Here is a 14,875-nt window from a genome sequence, read left to right on the forward strand (position 1 = left end):
TGTCAAAAGATTTCTCTTATTTTTATTATTTACATACGTCACCCCCTTTCATGTTTTAGATATGCGTTTACTGTTACGTTAACTTAGTTAAAATTGTAAGGGTCATTTAAAAAAATATGACCAGGTATTGTACTTTTAGATTACTTTACATAGCTATAAGTACATAAATACATAAACACAGCTATGTAAACACAGCTGTAAAAACAGAGTACCCCAGAATGTTGATAATTAGAAAGAAATTTGTTAGAATCAGAAGAATACATATGACTAAGAAAAGGCATGATGACAAGTCAGAATCTTAAATTTTGTTACTGAATAAGTAAGTTTTTAGGAACTTTGTGAAAGAGAAAGAACACTAATGTTCATTAAACTCTCCCACTTTTTAAATGGAAAGAGTTATACAACTTACTGATTAGTACATAATTATATAGTTACCACATTGATCATCAGGCAAAGGTTAACTAAGACTTTTCACTCTGTGCAAGCAAGTTTTTGGTAATTAAAATATATTGTATTGCACGGATAAATGATGCAATCATGTTGTCAGTGTGTTTCTTATTTCCATACCTCTATCTCTTTTAATTGTTCATTTCTTAACATAACATCTAATTCTAAAGGTTGATTTTGCAGCTCATTGACTTTCTGCTCATCTTCAGTGTTTTTCATGCTTTCTTGAACATTGAGAGAAAGTTGTTTTGACAAAACCATTTCCACAGCTGAATTCTGAAAACATAAAAAGATTAATTGCTAAACAGTCTACTTTCCAAAAAATTTTTATTTTTCTTGATGAAAACATCTGTGTCTTCTATTTACTCAGATTAAAGACTTTTTTAATACGTATATTGAGAACTACCAAAGATAATTTTTCCATGCAATATTTAATGCTGATATTGATATCCCCCCCAAAATTAAACTTTTTTGACAAGATGGTATAGGTTTTAGCAATGCTCAATTAGATACAGAGGCATAATCCATATAATCAAAGAAAAAAAAATATGAAGACAGGAAAAGTTCCAAAGTTTATACTCAGTATTCACCATGATGCAGAGGGCAGGACAAATATTGGCAGTTTAAAATAATAAGTGGATAAATGGAGGGAAAACCAAATATTAGGAATGAATTATGCCTTAAACCAATTAGTAGTAAGAATTCTAATCTGGGTAAGGCAGAACAGGTTATCTATGGAGTAATTTGATCCTTTATGAAAGCTATATTGAGGTTCTCAATAGGATGGAGAGAGCATCTGCACTCATTTATTCATTCTTTTAACAAATATTTGTTGACTGCTGACATGTACCAGACACCATGTCAGTAATTTTCAAAAATTTCCATAAGTTTGCTAAGATATTAGTTGTTATTTTCAGGTTACTTTATAAATGAAATACTATTTAATTCTGCTATATACTTTCATGTGAGTAAAATCTTTGAGGTATCAAGTCTGTGTCCACATCCCCAAACAAGGCTAAATCTGTTGTCTTAAAAACACTGTCTACCAAGTGGCTCAGTTGGTTAAGAGCTCGCTCATGAGTTTGAGCTCTGAGCAACAGCAGTTCGATGCCTGGCCCGAGCTGAGCTGCTGCTGAGCTATTGATGGCTCAGCTAAAAAAACCAAAAAACCAAACAAAAACCCACAACACTGTGTAGATAGTAACGTAAGACATTAACAACAGGGACCCTTGGTAAGGGATACCTGGGAACTTTCTGTACTATCTTTGCAGTTTTTCTATAAATGTGAAATTATTCTAAAATTAAAACTCTTTAAATAAGATAGATACTGTTTGGAGCTCCACCAATATTAACTGGTGAAAAAATTCAGCTGACCAGTGTTACAGGGTTTGAAGTACTTAGTTGGCACTTAGCACAAGTCACTTCTTTTTTTTTTTTTTTAAGATTTTTATTGGGGAACTGGAGCAGACAAGTTGCTGTCCTTTTGTTCTTCAGTCTAGTTGTGGAGGATATTGCTTCACTGGCCCAAGTTGGCACCATCATTGCGCTCTTCCCGGGCGAGGCACATCAGTCGCCGGCTTCTGGATGGCCGCTCACTGCGGCTGCTGGCTGCTCACGCTGGCTGCTGGCTACACATGGTAGCCCATGGCAACCCACCGCAGCAGGGGCTGCAGCCTACGCCGTCGCCAGTGACTCCTGGCAACCCAGCTCCAGGTTGAGCCAGTTGTTCAGCATCTTAGCTGTGGAGGGCAGTGTCACGGGCCCTCATATGTGGGATCCGAACCGGGGCCCTCTGGCATCCCAAGCCAGCTCTTAACCAATGCGCCACTCGGCCAGCTCACAAGTCACTTCTTTAAAAATTATTGAAATGATTAAAATGATTTTGCAAATTTCTTCCTGTTCAACAATTCATTATGGTTAAAATGTATATGGAGGGCAGCATCTCAGGGAGAAAGATCCCAGAAGGCTGTGAGAGGAAAGGAGAGGTGCCACACCACAGGCTTTATGGGCTAATGGAGGCACTTTGCCACAAGCCACAGGATCTGAGGAGGACATATGCCTCTTTCCCACCTGATGGTTACGGTTACTTACAGTATCCCCACACTCCACATGCGGAACAAGATCTTTAGGTCTAGACTCTAGGAAAACTTTACTTATTACTAATCATCTACCAAGAATTCACAGCCCTCGGTCTCTCTTACCTGACAGACCAGTGACGTAAGAACTAGGAACATCTGTAATGTGCCATTTGTAATCTGCCCTTAGTGGTCAGAGAGAGCATTCTGAAAAATGTGACATCACCCCCAAAACACGATTTGTTTACCAGCCTCAAACACTATGTTTCTACCTTGGCAGAAAGTCCAACAGAATCCCTCAAATGAACATTTCAAATTTAAAAGGTAACATTCCTTTGCTGACGCCAGAGAGTTTGGAACACACCCTCAAGGGCCTGACTGGCTCCTAGAAAGATTCTTTCATAACCAGCAACCCTTTGCGCATCACCCTGGGTTATATTTTATTTTGATTCTGCAGGCTTTTTAAAACATTTTAAATTATAAGCTATTCCAAACATGCTTAAAAGAACAAAATATAACAGATACTCATCACTCATAACACAGCTATAAATAATATAATTTTCCATATTGAAAATATCATTTCAAGCTCAACCCTCATCCCTTTTTCATCTCTTCTCCCGTAGAACTAACCACTAACGTGCACACATACATGTTTTTATACTTTTAATACATATATTAGTATTCACACAGTATTGTTTTATTATTTTTAATTCTTACAAAATTGGAATCACGTATGCATCATTTTATAATGTGTCCTTTTGCGACTTAGCAGTTTTGCGGTTGATCCATGTTGACAGATATAAAACTAGTACAAGTCATTTTAGCTTTGTGTACTGTATGCTGTCTGCATGAACATGACTTATTTATTGGTCAGGCTACTATGAACGATCATATTTTTCCATTTTCCTATTATAGATAGTGCTGCGATAAACACCCTTGGGTGGGTCTTGCACACATGTGTTGAGTTTCTTTAGGATAATTTCCTTGAGCTGTAATACTGGTCACAGAATATGCTCCTTTTGATTTTCAATAGTTACCAATTTGTTCTCCAAACTGAATTACAGTTTTTATTCCCACCAGCATGGTAAATTAATTCGTATTTTCCCGAATCCTCTCCACTATTTGGTGCTAACAGACTTTAATTTCTGCCAATATAATGGGTGTAAAATCGATATGATTATTGTTTTAGTGGTATTTCCCTAACTGCTAACAAAACTGAAATATTCTTCATATAATCATTGAGCATACATATGAATCTTACTTCTGTGACTCACTTTTGCATCTCCACTGTCTACTTTTTATTGTGATGTCTGTCATTTTTGGTGTTTTTTCATATTCTGGATACAAATCTTCTAACAGTTTTATGCACTGCGATGATTATCTTCTGGTAGATTATCTTTAAACTTTGTATGAAGTGTCTTTGTTGAACAAGAGTTTAATGTTTTAATACAGTCAAATTGATCAATCATTTCTTGTCTTGGCTTCTGCTTTTTAAAGCCTGTTTAAGAAAGTCTTCCAGACCGAGATCACAAAAATATTCTTTATATTTTCCTGCAAAAGTTTTACATTTTTCCCTTCATATTTAAGTTTCCCTATAATATATTGTTACATGAAGTTTGTGATGGGTAAATTCAGTCTTTGTCTGAAAACAAGTATTTTGCCTCACTCTAAAATGATAGTTCAGCTGGATATTAAAGCGTAGGTTGATGGCTATTTTTCTCCCAGTCCCATGAAAATGCTATTACATTGCCTCCTGGCTTTCAGTGTTGAGGAATCTGTTGTCAACATAATTGTTCTTTTTTCTCTGGTTGCCTTGGAGGTTCTACTTTTTGGCATTAGTGATTTATTATTTAACTACAATGTATTTATATAATAATTTAGCTTTATTTAGCCTGTTCAAGGCTCTTTGAACTTCCTAAGGATTCATATTTTTCCTCAATTCTGGAAAATTCCCAGCCTTGCTTTTCCTTCATTCTCTCCTCCTAGACCTCACCAGATTTGTGTTAGACAATCTCAGTAAAGCCTGTGGGTCTTTTAAAATCTCTTTCCTATTCTCTATCTTTTTATAGCCCTATGTTAGATTATGGGTGATTTTCTCATGTTCAAGCTAACTGTCTCTCCATGCAGTGTCAAGTATGCTGCTTAACCTGGCCAGAGAAACCTAAATTTCAATGACTATTCTTTTATTTATTGAAATTTCATATGGTTCTTTTTTAAATCTTCCCTTTTTTCTCAAAGTATTTAATTATCTCCTTATGATTTCAAACCCTTCTTTTATGTCATTAATCCTTTTAAAGATATTATTGTATAGTATCTTCCAGGCTGCCACATTATCTCACTTTCTTAGTGTATTAATTCCTCTCATTTGTAGTGAGAGGACTCTTCTCTGTGGTGGAGTGTTCCTTTGTGTTATGGATTGATTGATTTATACTAACTCATAGTTATCAGACTTTCTGTACTCCTCTGTGGGAATCCCTTCGGCCTGACTGGTAGAAGTGACCCCTCTGTGGGAATCTGTATTTGCTTCCTCCAGGTACTAAGCCCCTGAACACCTAGTCTTTCCCTTCCCAGTGCTCCTGGAATTTCTTTTTGAAAAAACAAATCTATGATTAGCATTAACTTAAAACAAAGCATAAATTTTAAACAGTGTAATAAGTGTACATATTGAGCCTCTGAGCACAAATGGAATTTTCAAAATTAATAATAAATTTAAAGTGGAAGCACCATTCTATCAAAAGCCTGGTTGAGTTATGTTGCCAACTATATTTACTTTAAAAACAAAACAAAATTACTTGTTTTCAATCACCTATCTTTCCTTAGAATTTGATATGTTTGGGGAAAAAATAGGAGGTAAGAGAAAGAATATCATCAACTTTCTTTAAGGACAGGACCATGACATTTTTATCTTTCTGTCCCTTACTTCACAAAGTAAACATTTTACTTTGACATTGAAAACACTGAGTTTTAAACAATTGAGCATTGTCTCTGGTTTAGCAAATCTATCTGCATAGCCAAAGAAGTAAGCCCGTAACAGCCTCACTATCCCTTTTCCCACTCGGGGCAAATGGTTCCACGACTATAATAATTCTGTGACAGTAAGAAGCCCAAATCTATCACTTGTAACCTGCCAGCCAACAGTGGGACAGTGTCATACAGGCTCTAGAGGATATATTTCTTTCTTCTCTAAAGCATTTCAATATGAAGTAGTGAAAAACAATTCTAAGCATAAGCACATACATCATCACCATTAGAGACAAAACTGAAAGGCAGATCAACATAGTCCCAGAGGCTGCCTCTTTATCGTAGTATGATGTCTAAAATGTTAACCTGACATGAGGCACTCATGACTCACCAGCCTCGTGTACCTCTCAGGCCTCATACAGTCCTCCACCCTCGATGCAGTGGAGTTTTTTCAGCTTCTGACTGCTCATGCTCTCTATTACCACAAGAGGAAATTCTCCTTTTTCTGTCAAGAATGCTCCCAAAACCCAGCCCTGAGCTCTGTTAACTTCAGTCTCAGTTCAAACGTTGTTTCCTTAGAGAAGTTCTCTACTTGGCAGCTCAGGTCAGGCTCCTTTATTACAGACTATCATGGAAATGTGTTCCTTCCTTTAGTCCCTGTAATTAGTATCTCATTAGTTAATTAGTTGATTAATGTATGTCTCCTCCTCTAGACTAGAAGCTCTAGGAAGCTAGAGACCATGTCTATTTTCACTCACCACTGAACCCTCACTGCCTGTTCGATAAATTTTTACTAAATGGATGTACAGATAAATTCATATTGAAAAAAATAAGAAAATTTTATTTAGTCTTCAATTATTAAGACTGACAATTTGTGGGCTGTAAAGAAAAATGGAAAGAAGTTGAGGACCAGTCAATCTCACTGTTGTTGACCAGACATCTGCTGGGAATGATAAAAACAGGGTTTGGTTGGGCTTAACGAGAACAGAGAAGCTTTCAAACACCCACAAGAAATCAATAAAGGGTCCACTGAGGTCAGATAGCATTAGCATATTAAACCTCAAGTAACATGTTACATAACACATTCGATAAAATAGTGTGGTAACCACCAAGCACCAGACTGGTAGAGGATGCCTGGGTTCTAGTCCCAGCTCTTCTACAATGAGGACTTGGCCTATCTCTGACTTCAATTCCCTCCCCTGAAACACAAGGGTTAGGCTAGGAGTTTTCTAAGGTCTCTCAGCATAAGATTTCAGGACTTTGGAAAATGTTCTCAAATGCGTGCTGCTCGCAGATGTGAATGCCAGGTACACTATGTAAGTCACGAGTCCTGTACAGGAATGAATCTTGGATGGTAAAAAATGCCTCAGGGTAAGAAGCAAGATTTGCATGCCGGCCACTTTGAAGATAGAGTTGACACGTGACCCAGCTACATGTTCCATTCCAATTTTTTTTTTTTTTTACTGCGTTACAAGGATAAACAACACCAGAAACAGACATCATTTCTCCTGTGACTGAACACTATTTCTCCAGTAAGTGGTTTTCCCTCTCATTCTGGGACTAACCCATGACGCCCCTGGTCTCTCCCTTCCAGGTTTTGCCTGTATCTGTGGTCATCTGCCTTCTGGGGTTTCTCTAGGGATGCTTTCTTAAACACTGAAATTATAAATGCTCAGAAATTTTTGAAAAGAATAAAAAACAATTCATACCTACTAACAATTGTACCTAATGACAAGGAAATTAAAGAAGTAATGATAGACAAAAGGTTATTTTAAGTGCAATGAATTCATGTAAGTTGACATTTGGGAACGATGGGGCAAGAGAGAGCATTCAGTAAGAGTTAAACTGTAATGTTGTTTTATAAATTTTTAGAAAAATAATAAAATTAAGAATCTATTGAGTTCTCTGTTTTTCCTCTTTATCATTTCACTTTATGGACACCTACAATCTTAAGAGATGAATCAGTCCTCACTTTTTATCATATTCTAATTTGTTACTTCACTTAACCTATAAAAATTTTTTTAAATAATAAATTTTAAAATCATCTTATAAAGTATCATAAATAATCAATACCTATATAGGAAGAGACAGATGGAAGAGAGACAGTTCTGCCTTTCCATACTTAAAAACTCTTATAATAAAAATAACACCTATAAAAATATCCAGTATGATGTTGGATTATAAGCACCCACACTCTTCAGACTGCGTTTTGTGCCTCTAAGTCTGCCTCTGCCTTAATATTTTTGATATTAAAGAAAAAATCAGCCAAAGGCCCAGATCTAAAATATCCCATAAATTTCTTTTAAAATGAAATTCTTGGCAATGGATTCAAATATACACACACTATAATGGCAAATTTTGAAAAGTGCAATCACATTTTCAACAAAACTCTAAGATCAAATGAAATTTACTAAAGAAAATTAAAACTTCCTAAAAATTCTTCTTGGGATGATTTAAAAGAATCACATTCAAGTCCCTCCAAAAAGGCATATAAAGTGAACATTAATTAGATATTTAACTAGTGTTAGATTTTAAACTGTGACAACTGTATCCCCGTATTCTGGCAGAATGGCTAGCACAAAAGAGGTCTCAAAAAATGTTTTTAATGAATTAAGTGCTTGTTTTCACTATCACAATGTATTTGATTAGATTTATATTTCAGTAAATTGTGCTTTTATTTGCTCTATGTGTTCATTATATTGAATCTCCTGCTTAAGTAATTTATACTGTCTTATGTAAATATGTCATATGATACCTGTATTACATTTGTCTATGCATATTTTAATCCCTTTTACTAGTTGTTGTTCAACTTTAAAATTGCTCTTGATCTTACAGTCTAATGTTATCTTATAAAGTAAATATGGCCAGTACTTAAGAGTACAGAAAATAAGAGGCACAGATTCAGAAGAAAGGTTCACGTTACAAAAGAGTAAATAAATAAAATGTTCCTGTAATCCAGACCTGTGAGAATTATTTGAAGCCTTAAGTCCCTCCATTTGTTCTGAAAAAAACCCATCATTTTAATGAAGTATCGTAAATTACCAATAACTCGTCCTTCAAGATTTAAGTAGAAGCTTAATAATAAATTAAAAAAAAATTCTTAGTATTAGATTGTGCTCTTTATTTAGCTTTCAGTATGCTCTACTGAATTTTGGGGGGTTCACAGCCAAAAAGGGTCTGAGAAGCTAGTTCCAAGGTTATTAAACAACTCTCTTTAGCAACGTCTTGTATTAGGATAGAACACACTCAGATATTTTTCCTTATCTACGCTGTTAAAAATTGTATTAAGAAAATTTCTGTTACACATGGAACATCAAGAGTCCCACTCAAAGGGCTCTTAATCCTTTAAGACATATTTCCTTAGCAATATCTAACACCATGGGATTTCTAAGAAGTCTTTTCTCATAACCAGAGAGATGTTCCATTGGCACTTATCCTGGTTTTACACCCTTTTAGAAAACCCTATCTGGTTCCTCTCCATGCACTGCTGTTCTAGGAAGACAACAGGAGTGCATGTGCTCATCATTCCTGTTGATTACTATTCCATAAAACACCGATGAGAACTCACCCCTGAATGGTCTAACCTTCGCTATTGTCCCGCTGGACCCTGGACTGTGAGATGCTGCCTGCCAGGGAGACCCTTTCAAATACTGTTTACTGGATGGCTCTTTGTCTGTGCCTTTTCCATTTTAATCTCTAACCTATGAGAAAGCACCTTAAGAATCATGGGAAAATGTACCTATTTGGGTGTTTAGAATGAAAACAAAACAACATTCTTCTTTCTTCTCTCCAGGGAAAATTAAGAGCCTGAATGTTGATATTCTCACACCAAATGATCTGACAACATTGAAAAATACATTTGCAGTATAGGGTTAATATAAAAAGAAAAAGAAAGGGACCTATCCTTTCAAACAGTCTCTGATTTCATTATAAATACAACCAAAAAATGAGGGGAGGGGGCTCCTGGATTTTTTCGAAGAAAATGGGTAAAGCACATTTTCTTTTCTTTGCCTTTTCTAATTTGTCTTTGTGCTCTTGACCCAAGAAACTGTATCTGATTACATATCAGAGAGAATAATAAACCTAAATTGATGATTGACATTCTAACAGACTGAACAGTAATATTTCACCACTGAAAGCCTGGACAGTTTTCTAAGGGCTCTTTTTACAAGTGGGCAACGTAAATAGCCGGCACATTGAGGGTTTAATTATGAAATCAGAAGGCCTGATTCACGACCCTCTCTTCAAAGCCCAACCTCTTCATTCTCAGACTTGACGTCTTAGAGATGCAATCACAAGCACTTACCTTGTTTATTTCCCAGTCTTCCTCCAACTTTTCCACTGCAGCTGAGTCCTGAGTGGACTCCTGCACATCAGAGGTGACCTGTTTCTCTCTGCCTGGCAGCGTAAACTTTTCTTTCTTTTCTGTTGAGCCTTTTGATTGGAGAATGCTGTTGAGACAATTTTCCATCTCCTGCTTAGCAGATTCAAGTCTGTTTTCCAAATCTTTTTGTTTATGCTTAAGTGATTTTATATCATCTTTAATAATCTTCTGTCCCACTGAAGATGTATTTTGCTTGATGGATTTTGCTAAACCTAAAATCTTCTCGAATGTGCCATCTTGTAAATGGAGTCTATTCTCCAGTTCCTGTGAGTGGAGAAAAGATTGTCAAAAGAAGTATCTCTGTTCAATTGTCATAAGAGTTAATTGACTTTTGTAAATCACAGCATATTCTGCTTCACTAGTAGGAAGTATAAAAATTTATCAACTCAGATCACAAAGAAACTTTGGGTAAAATTTAAACCAATATAGAATCCCAGATCAAATTCTCAAACAGATTTTATATGTAACTAGAAGTTTATAAGAAGTAACAAATTTTCACAAACTGTTCCTGGAACTTTGGAGGCAGTCAATACCTATTTGTTGAGCATATATTTAGTTCAAGATAGAGCCTTTTTGCACAATCAAAACAGTAAAGTGCCTACTATTAATACTTGCAAAACATTTGGGGAAAAAAGTAAAAAGGATCATTTAGGATGTGCCCATATGAATCTAAGTGTCAAAATTTTAAACTAAAATTTAAGCTTAAATCTACGTAGTGGAATATGTTAGATATAGCAGGAACTCAATCAATAGTTACCGGATGCATGAATGAGTGAGACTAATTTGAAAACTCTAGACTTAAAAGGAATTTCAGGTTCTGTGGTAGCTACAGATATTACTGTTGAAATAGAATAAGCTTTAAAGTTACTAGGTGAACAATGTAGGATTAGTCACTACCCTAATGGACCACACAATAAATATTCATTCATTCAACTAACAGCCAAGTATTATGATAAGTTTTGAAGTTACATAGGTGAATAAAATGCAGTCCCTTCAAGTTCCTACAGTCTAATGAGAGAGACACAGACGTAATCAGACAATCGGAACAGAATATGAAAAGATCTGTGCTAACAAATATGCACAGGTCCCTGAAACATTTTAAGCTGAAAGACTGGCATTTTAGGAAGACATGGGGCAGCCATGGGGAAGGTGCAGCCATTAGAGAGGGTGACACTGCAGGCAGGGAGCCCACTCGTAAATCTAATACAGAGATCTGTGAGATGAGGGCCTGCTGGAAAGCAGGGGTCACGGGGGAGGGACAAACTGTAGAGATACTCCAGAGATGAAAGAGACAGCGCTTGATGTCTGACTAGATTGGAGAGTCCGGGAAAGGGTATCCAGGTTTCTGACTTGAAAGCCTGGAGAGATGGTAGAGATATTAATGGAGTCAGAGAATACAGTAGATAAAACAGGCGCATTGGTAGAGAGCCAGGGGAGGAGATGATGCATTATTTTTTGGACATGCTGAACTATAAATAGCTGTGAGACATCCAAGTAGAGATGTCTAGTGGGAAATTAGAAAAAAGCACTCACCAGACTGGGGTCTGAAGGCTTGGGTTGTAGCCTCCGCTCTGTCATTTAACCTGAGTCACCTTGAAAGTCCCTCGCCTCCCCCAGGACTTAGTTTACCACGTATAAAATGAGGGTTCTGAACTTGATAGCCTCTAAGGTTCCTTCTAGCTGTAGCACAAAGTCTGTATTTTAATTTTTCAACTGAAGTCTGAGCTCCTCAGGGTAAGGCTCATGCCTTATACCTTTCTCAGCATCCGAGGTACTCAGGCAGTGCCTTGGACACGACAAGCCCTAAACACCTGTCAAATGGCCACTGCTAAAAAGGGAGGCAGACTTGTCTTAATGTTAGGCCATTATGAAGGAGAAGTCTGGCTTTCTGGCTTGATTCCCAGGTCCCTAAAAGGAAGAGATCAGACATTCCCAAGCTCGCGCCAGCAGTGCTGCCCTGAGACTTACCCCGTGAACTCTCCAGTCATGGAACTACGAAAGGAAGAGTTGAGAAAATGCTTTACTTTGTATTCCTTCTAGAAGACACCACTCGCGCCTGCTTACGTTGGCCACGCAAACAGTGAGAATCCAAGGAATGTGCTCTGAGGATGTGGGTCAAGGGCTGCAGTTCTCACTGTCTACGGCTAGGTGTTGTTGGAGCTGAGAGTGAGAATTTGGAAGCCCTATGTCTGGAGAGAGCTCTGATGGAGTCCATGAGCCTGGAAATTAATAAAAACTACCCAAGTCCCATCCACCCATGACGAGGAATGCAGAACTGAAACATTTCCCCCTGGATCTTACTCTATTACCTGCCTCCTTGACTACCCAGTTATATCCTGGAATCAAATGTCTCTCAAGCAAGGATCTCCAGGAGCTACAGCCTGGTCATGTGTGAAATTTTCTCTGAGAGTCCTGAGTACAGGGTGCTGTTCAACTCAAATTTTAAGCGGATTTAGTCACTCAAGAAGATATTTCCCATTTTTTATGACTGGTCAGAATTTTAATTATCTAATAGTCATCTGAATAGTACTTGAATTTCTAAGCAAAGACACTGATTCGTCAAGTTGAAATTAAAATTGAGTTTTTTTAATGTCTATCATGTCTGAACACTGTTTAATACCTGCAGTTCCTGCAGTTTTTCTTCAACTGCTATTTGATCCACAGGCTTCTCAGAAAAACTAACAAATTCCTTAGATAAATTGTCCAATTCGGTATTCAGGTCTGTGACGCAAACCTGGTATGAGTGGTGTTCTTGAACATGATCTTCCAATTTTTGCACAGAATCCTAAAAATAAAACCATTGACAATTTATTAATTACTTCTCTCTGAATTTTCTCACTCAGAAAATAAATTGTTCATAAATACTTGTTTCATGAGGTTTCATCTTGAAGCAGGAATATTGGCCACAAATCGTCCAGAGTTTGTTTAGATTTTAGTGTTTGCAATATTTCACTGTAAAACCTCCCTAATCCTCACCCCGCAATGACCCTTATTGAAACCACATTTCTTTCAACCATGCTTCTTTGCCTTCATTTCATTCCTGAAGACAATTTGTCAAAACGTTTACAAAATGAAATGGCTACAAATTATATCAAATCACAAACATCCAAAATAAAGCTGCTCCCTTAATTATCCTTACTAAAACCAAGTACCCACACTTGGAAATGAAACTATATGAGATCAACCTAACCCTCAATTTCTTTCACAAGATTCAAACTCCAAAATTGTGTGTTACGGAAAAGTAATCCTAACTCAAGAGCTAAACCATCTTCAGGTTCTCTTCCTAGAATAAGAAAATAAGGTGACCACACCTGATCAGAAAAGTAGCAATTATTAAACTGACCAACTTCAGCCAAGAGGGTATATCTTCACCCCTGCACAACTCCTGCTATCAGTATCAGGAGGATTTCTTACCCTGGTAATTCTTACGTTGAAGCTGGCTTCAGAGAATTATAAACAATTCTCTTAAGAGAAAGCACTCCCTCATGACAAGCTGACATTTCACCTCTTAATTCTTACTGCAGATCATATGAAAAGATGCAAGGGAGGGACACCGATAAGGTTTAATCAGAATACTGGATACAAACTATTATAAAACATATATGATGGATGGATGGACAGATGGATGCCTAGATGCATGGATGGATAGATGGATGAATGGATGATACGTGAATAACTCCGACACCATCACCTTCATAGAGATGCCTAACCCTTCGTATTCCTGAAGATGGAAACTTCAATGAGAGAAAATAACATCATCAAACATACACAATGGATTCCTCTAGAAAAAATGACTGGACTTATTCTTCCATCCTTGAGGAGTTAATATTTTTATCTAGAAGTAATAAATTAAAATTTGAAAACTTTTGGTTTACTGAGAGAACAATAATAATAATAAAAAAGGTTCTGTATACAAATCTTCCATAATTATGACGATCATTTAAATTTTTATTTTGACCACTTCACCTGTAGCTGTTGAAGAAGACTTTCATGTAGATGCTTTATTTCCAGCCAAGGATCTTCACTGAAGTTGGGATTTTTAGTGCATTCTAAGAGGTAATTTCCTTGAGATTTTAACTCCTTTAGCAAGGAGGTCAAATCTTGTGCTTTCTGGAGGAATTTTTTATAAATTTTTAACTGCGCTTTCTTCTCCTGCAAACCATGTTGCAGAGCACAGCCTACTTCTTGCTTCTTTTTTAATTCTGTGAGCATTAATCTCAGATCCTCTTTACTTTGCAAATATTTCTCTCCTTCTAGTAGAAGCTTTTCCTGATGGCTAAAATTAACAAAATATTTTACAAAGGAAATGACACTTAGCAAAATGGAATGGCATTTTGCATATTATAACATACATTAAAATAAAAAGCATTAAATAACAGTAATATACATTATTCCCAGAGACTCTTTTGATGTTATAACATTTTAAATAGCATTAAGTTTAGCTCAGAAATTACTTGTAGTAGTACTAAAAAATTATTGGGTTTTGTTACATCATTTGACCTGAGAACAAATACTTAATAATTTAGATTTCTATCTAAAAACTATCCCAGTTCTTATTATATTTACACATAATAATAACCCTATATTTTTCTTTTTCATGTAAGTAAAATAAATAAGCATCCACTATATCGGTCAACTAGTTTACGCTTTCTATAGCTTAAATTAGCTTTGATCTGATTGTCTCTTTAGAAAAATATAAAACTCACATTTCCATCAAACATTAAATGTATCATTTAAAATGTGATATGAATTAAGAGTTTTTACCAGAATTATGTCCATTGAGTCAGACAACATTTATCAATGTTTACACATTTAAGAATCTCTTAGAATATGTATTTAAAAGCATTAATTTCCCACAGTAAATCCATGCAGATACTAAGGTTGCCTGGGGAAAGGGCATTTCAGTGCAGAAGTAAATTACTGAAGGTAGAATGACAAAGTCAATTTGTTACCAAGAACCACACCAGTTGATGCACCAGCCAAAGTAAACACTGCCACAGCATTCTGA

General features: G+C 36.4%; 1 protein-coding gene across 1 annotated transcript in view; it reads right to left on the bottom strand.

Moving 5' to 3' along the window:
- SYNE2 (spectrin repeat containing nuclear envelope protein 2) overlaps positions 1-14,875 on the bottom strand; it is a 333,055-nt gene that overhangs the window by 157,999 nt on the left and 160,181 nt on the right. Inside the window, exons 40-43 of the mRNA XM_019632109.1 lie at positions 13,834-14,143; positions 12,488-12,652; positions 9,790-10,131; positions 568-723 (exon numbers count right to left, since the gene is read on the bottom strand). Coding sequence (XP_019487654.1) covers positions 568-723; positions 9,790-10,131; positions 12,488-12,652; positions 13,834-14,143 — 973 coding nt within the window. The remainder of the gene's footprint in view (positions 1-567; positions 724-9,789; positions 10,132-12,487; positions 12,653-13,833; positions 14,144-14,875) is intronic.

The sequence above is a fragment of the Hipposideros armiger genome, unplaced genomic scaffold, assembly GCF_001890085.2.
Source record: "Hipposideros armiger isolate ML-2016 unplaced genomic scaffold, ASM189008v1 scaffold_1074, whole genome shotgun sequence".
Taxonomy (NCBI): domain Eukaryota; kingdom Metazoa; phylum Chordata; class Mammalia; order Chiroptera; family Hipposideridae; genus Hipposideros; species Hipposideros armiger.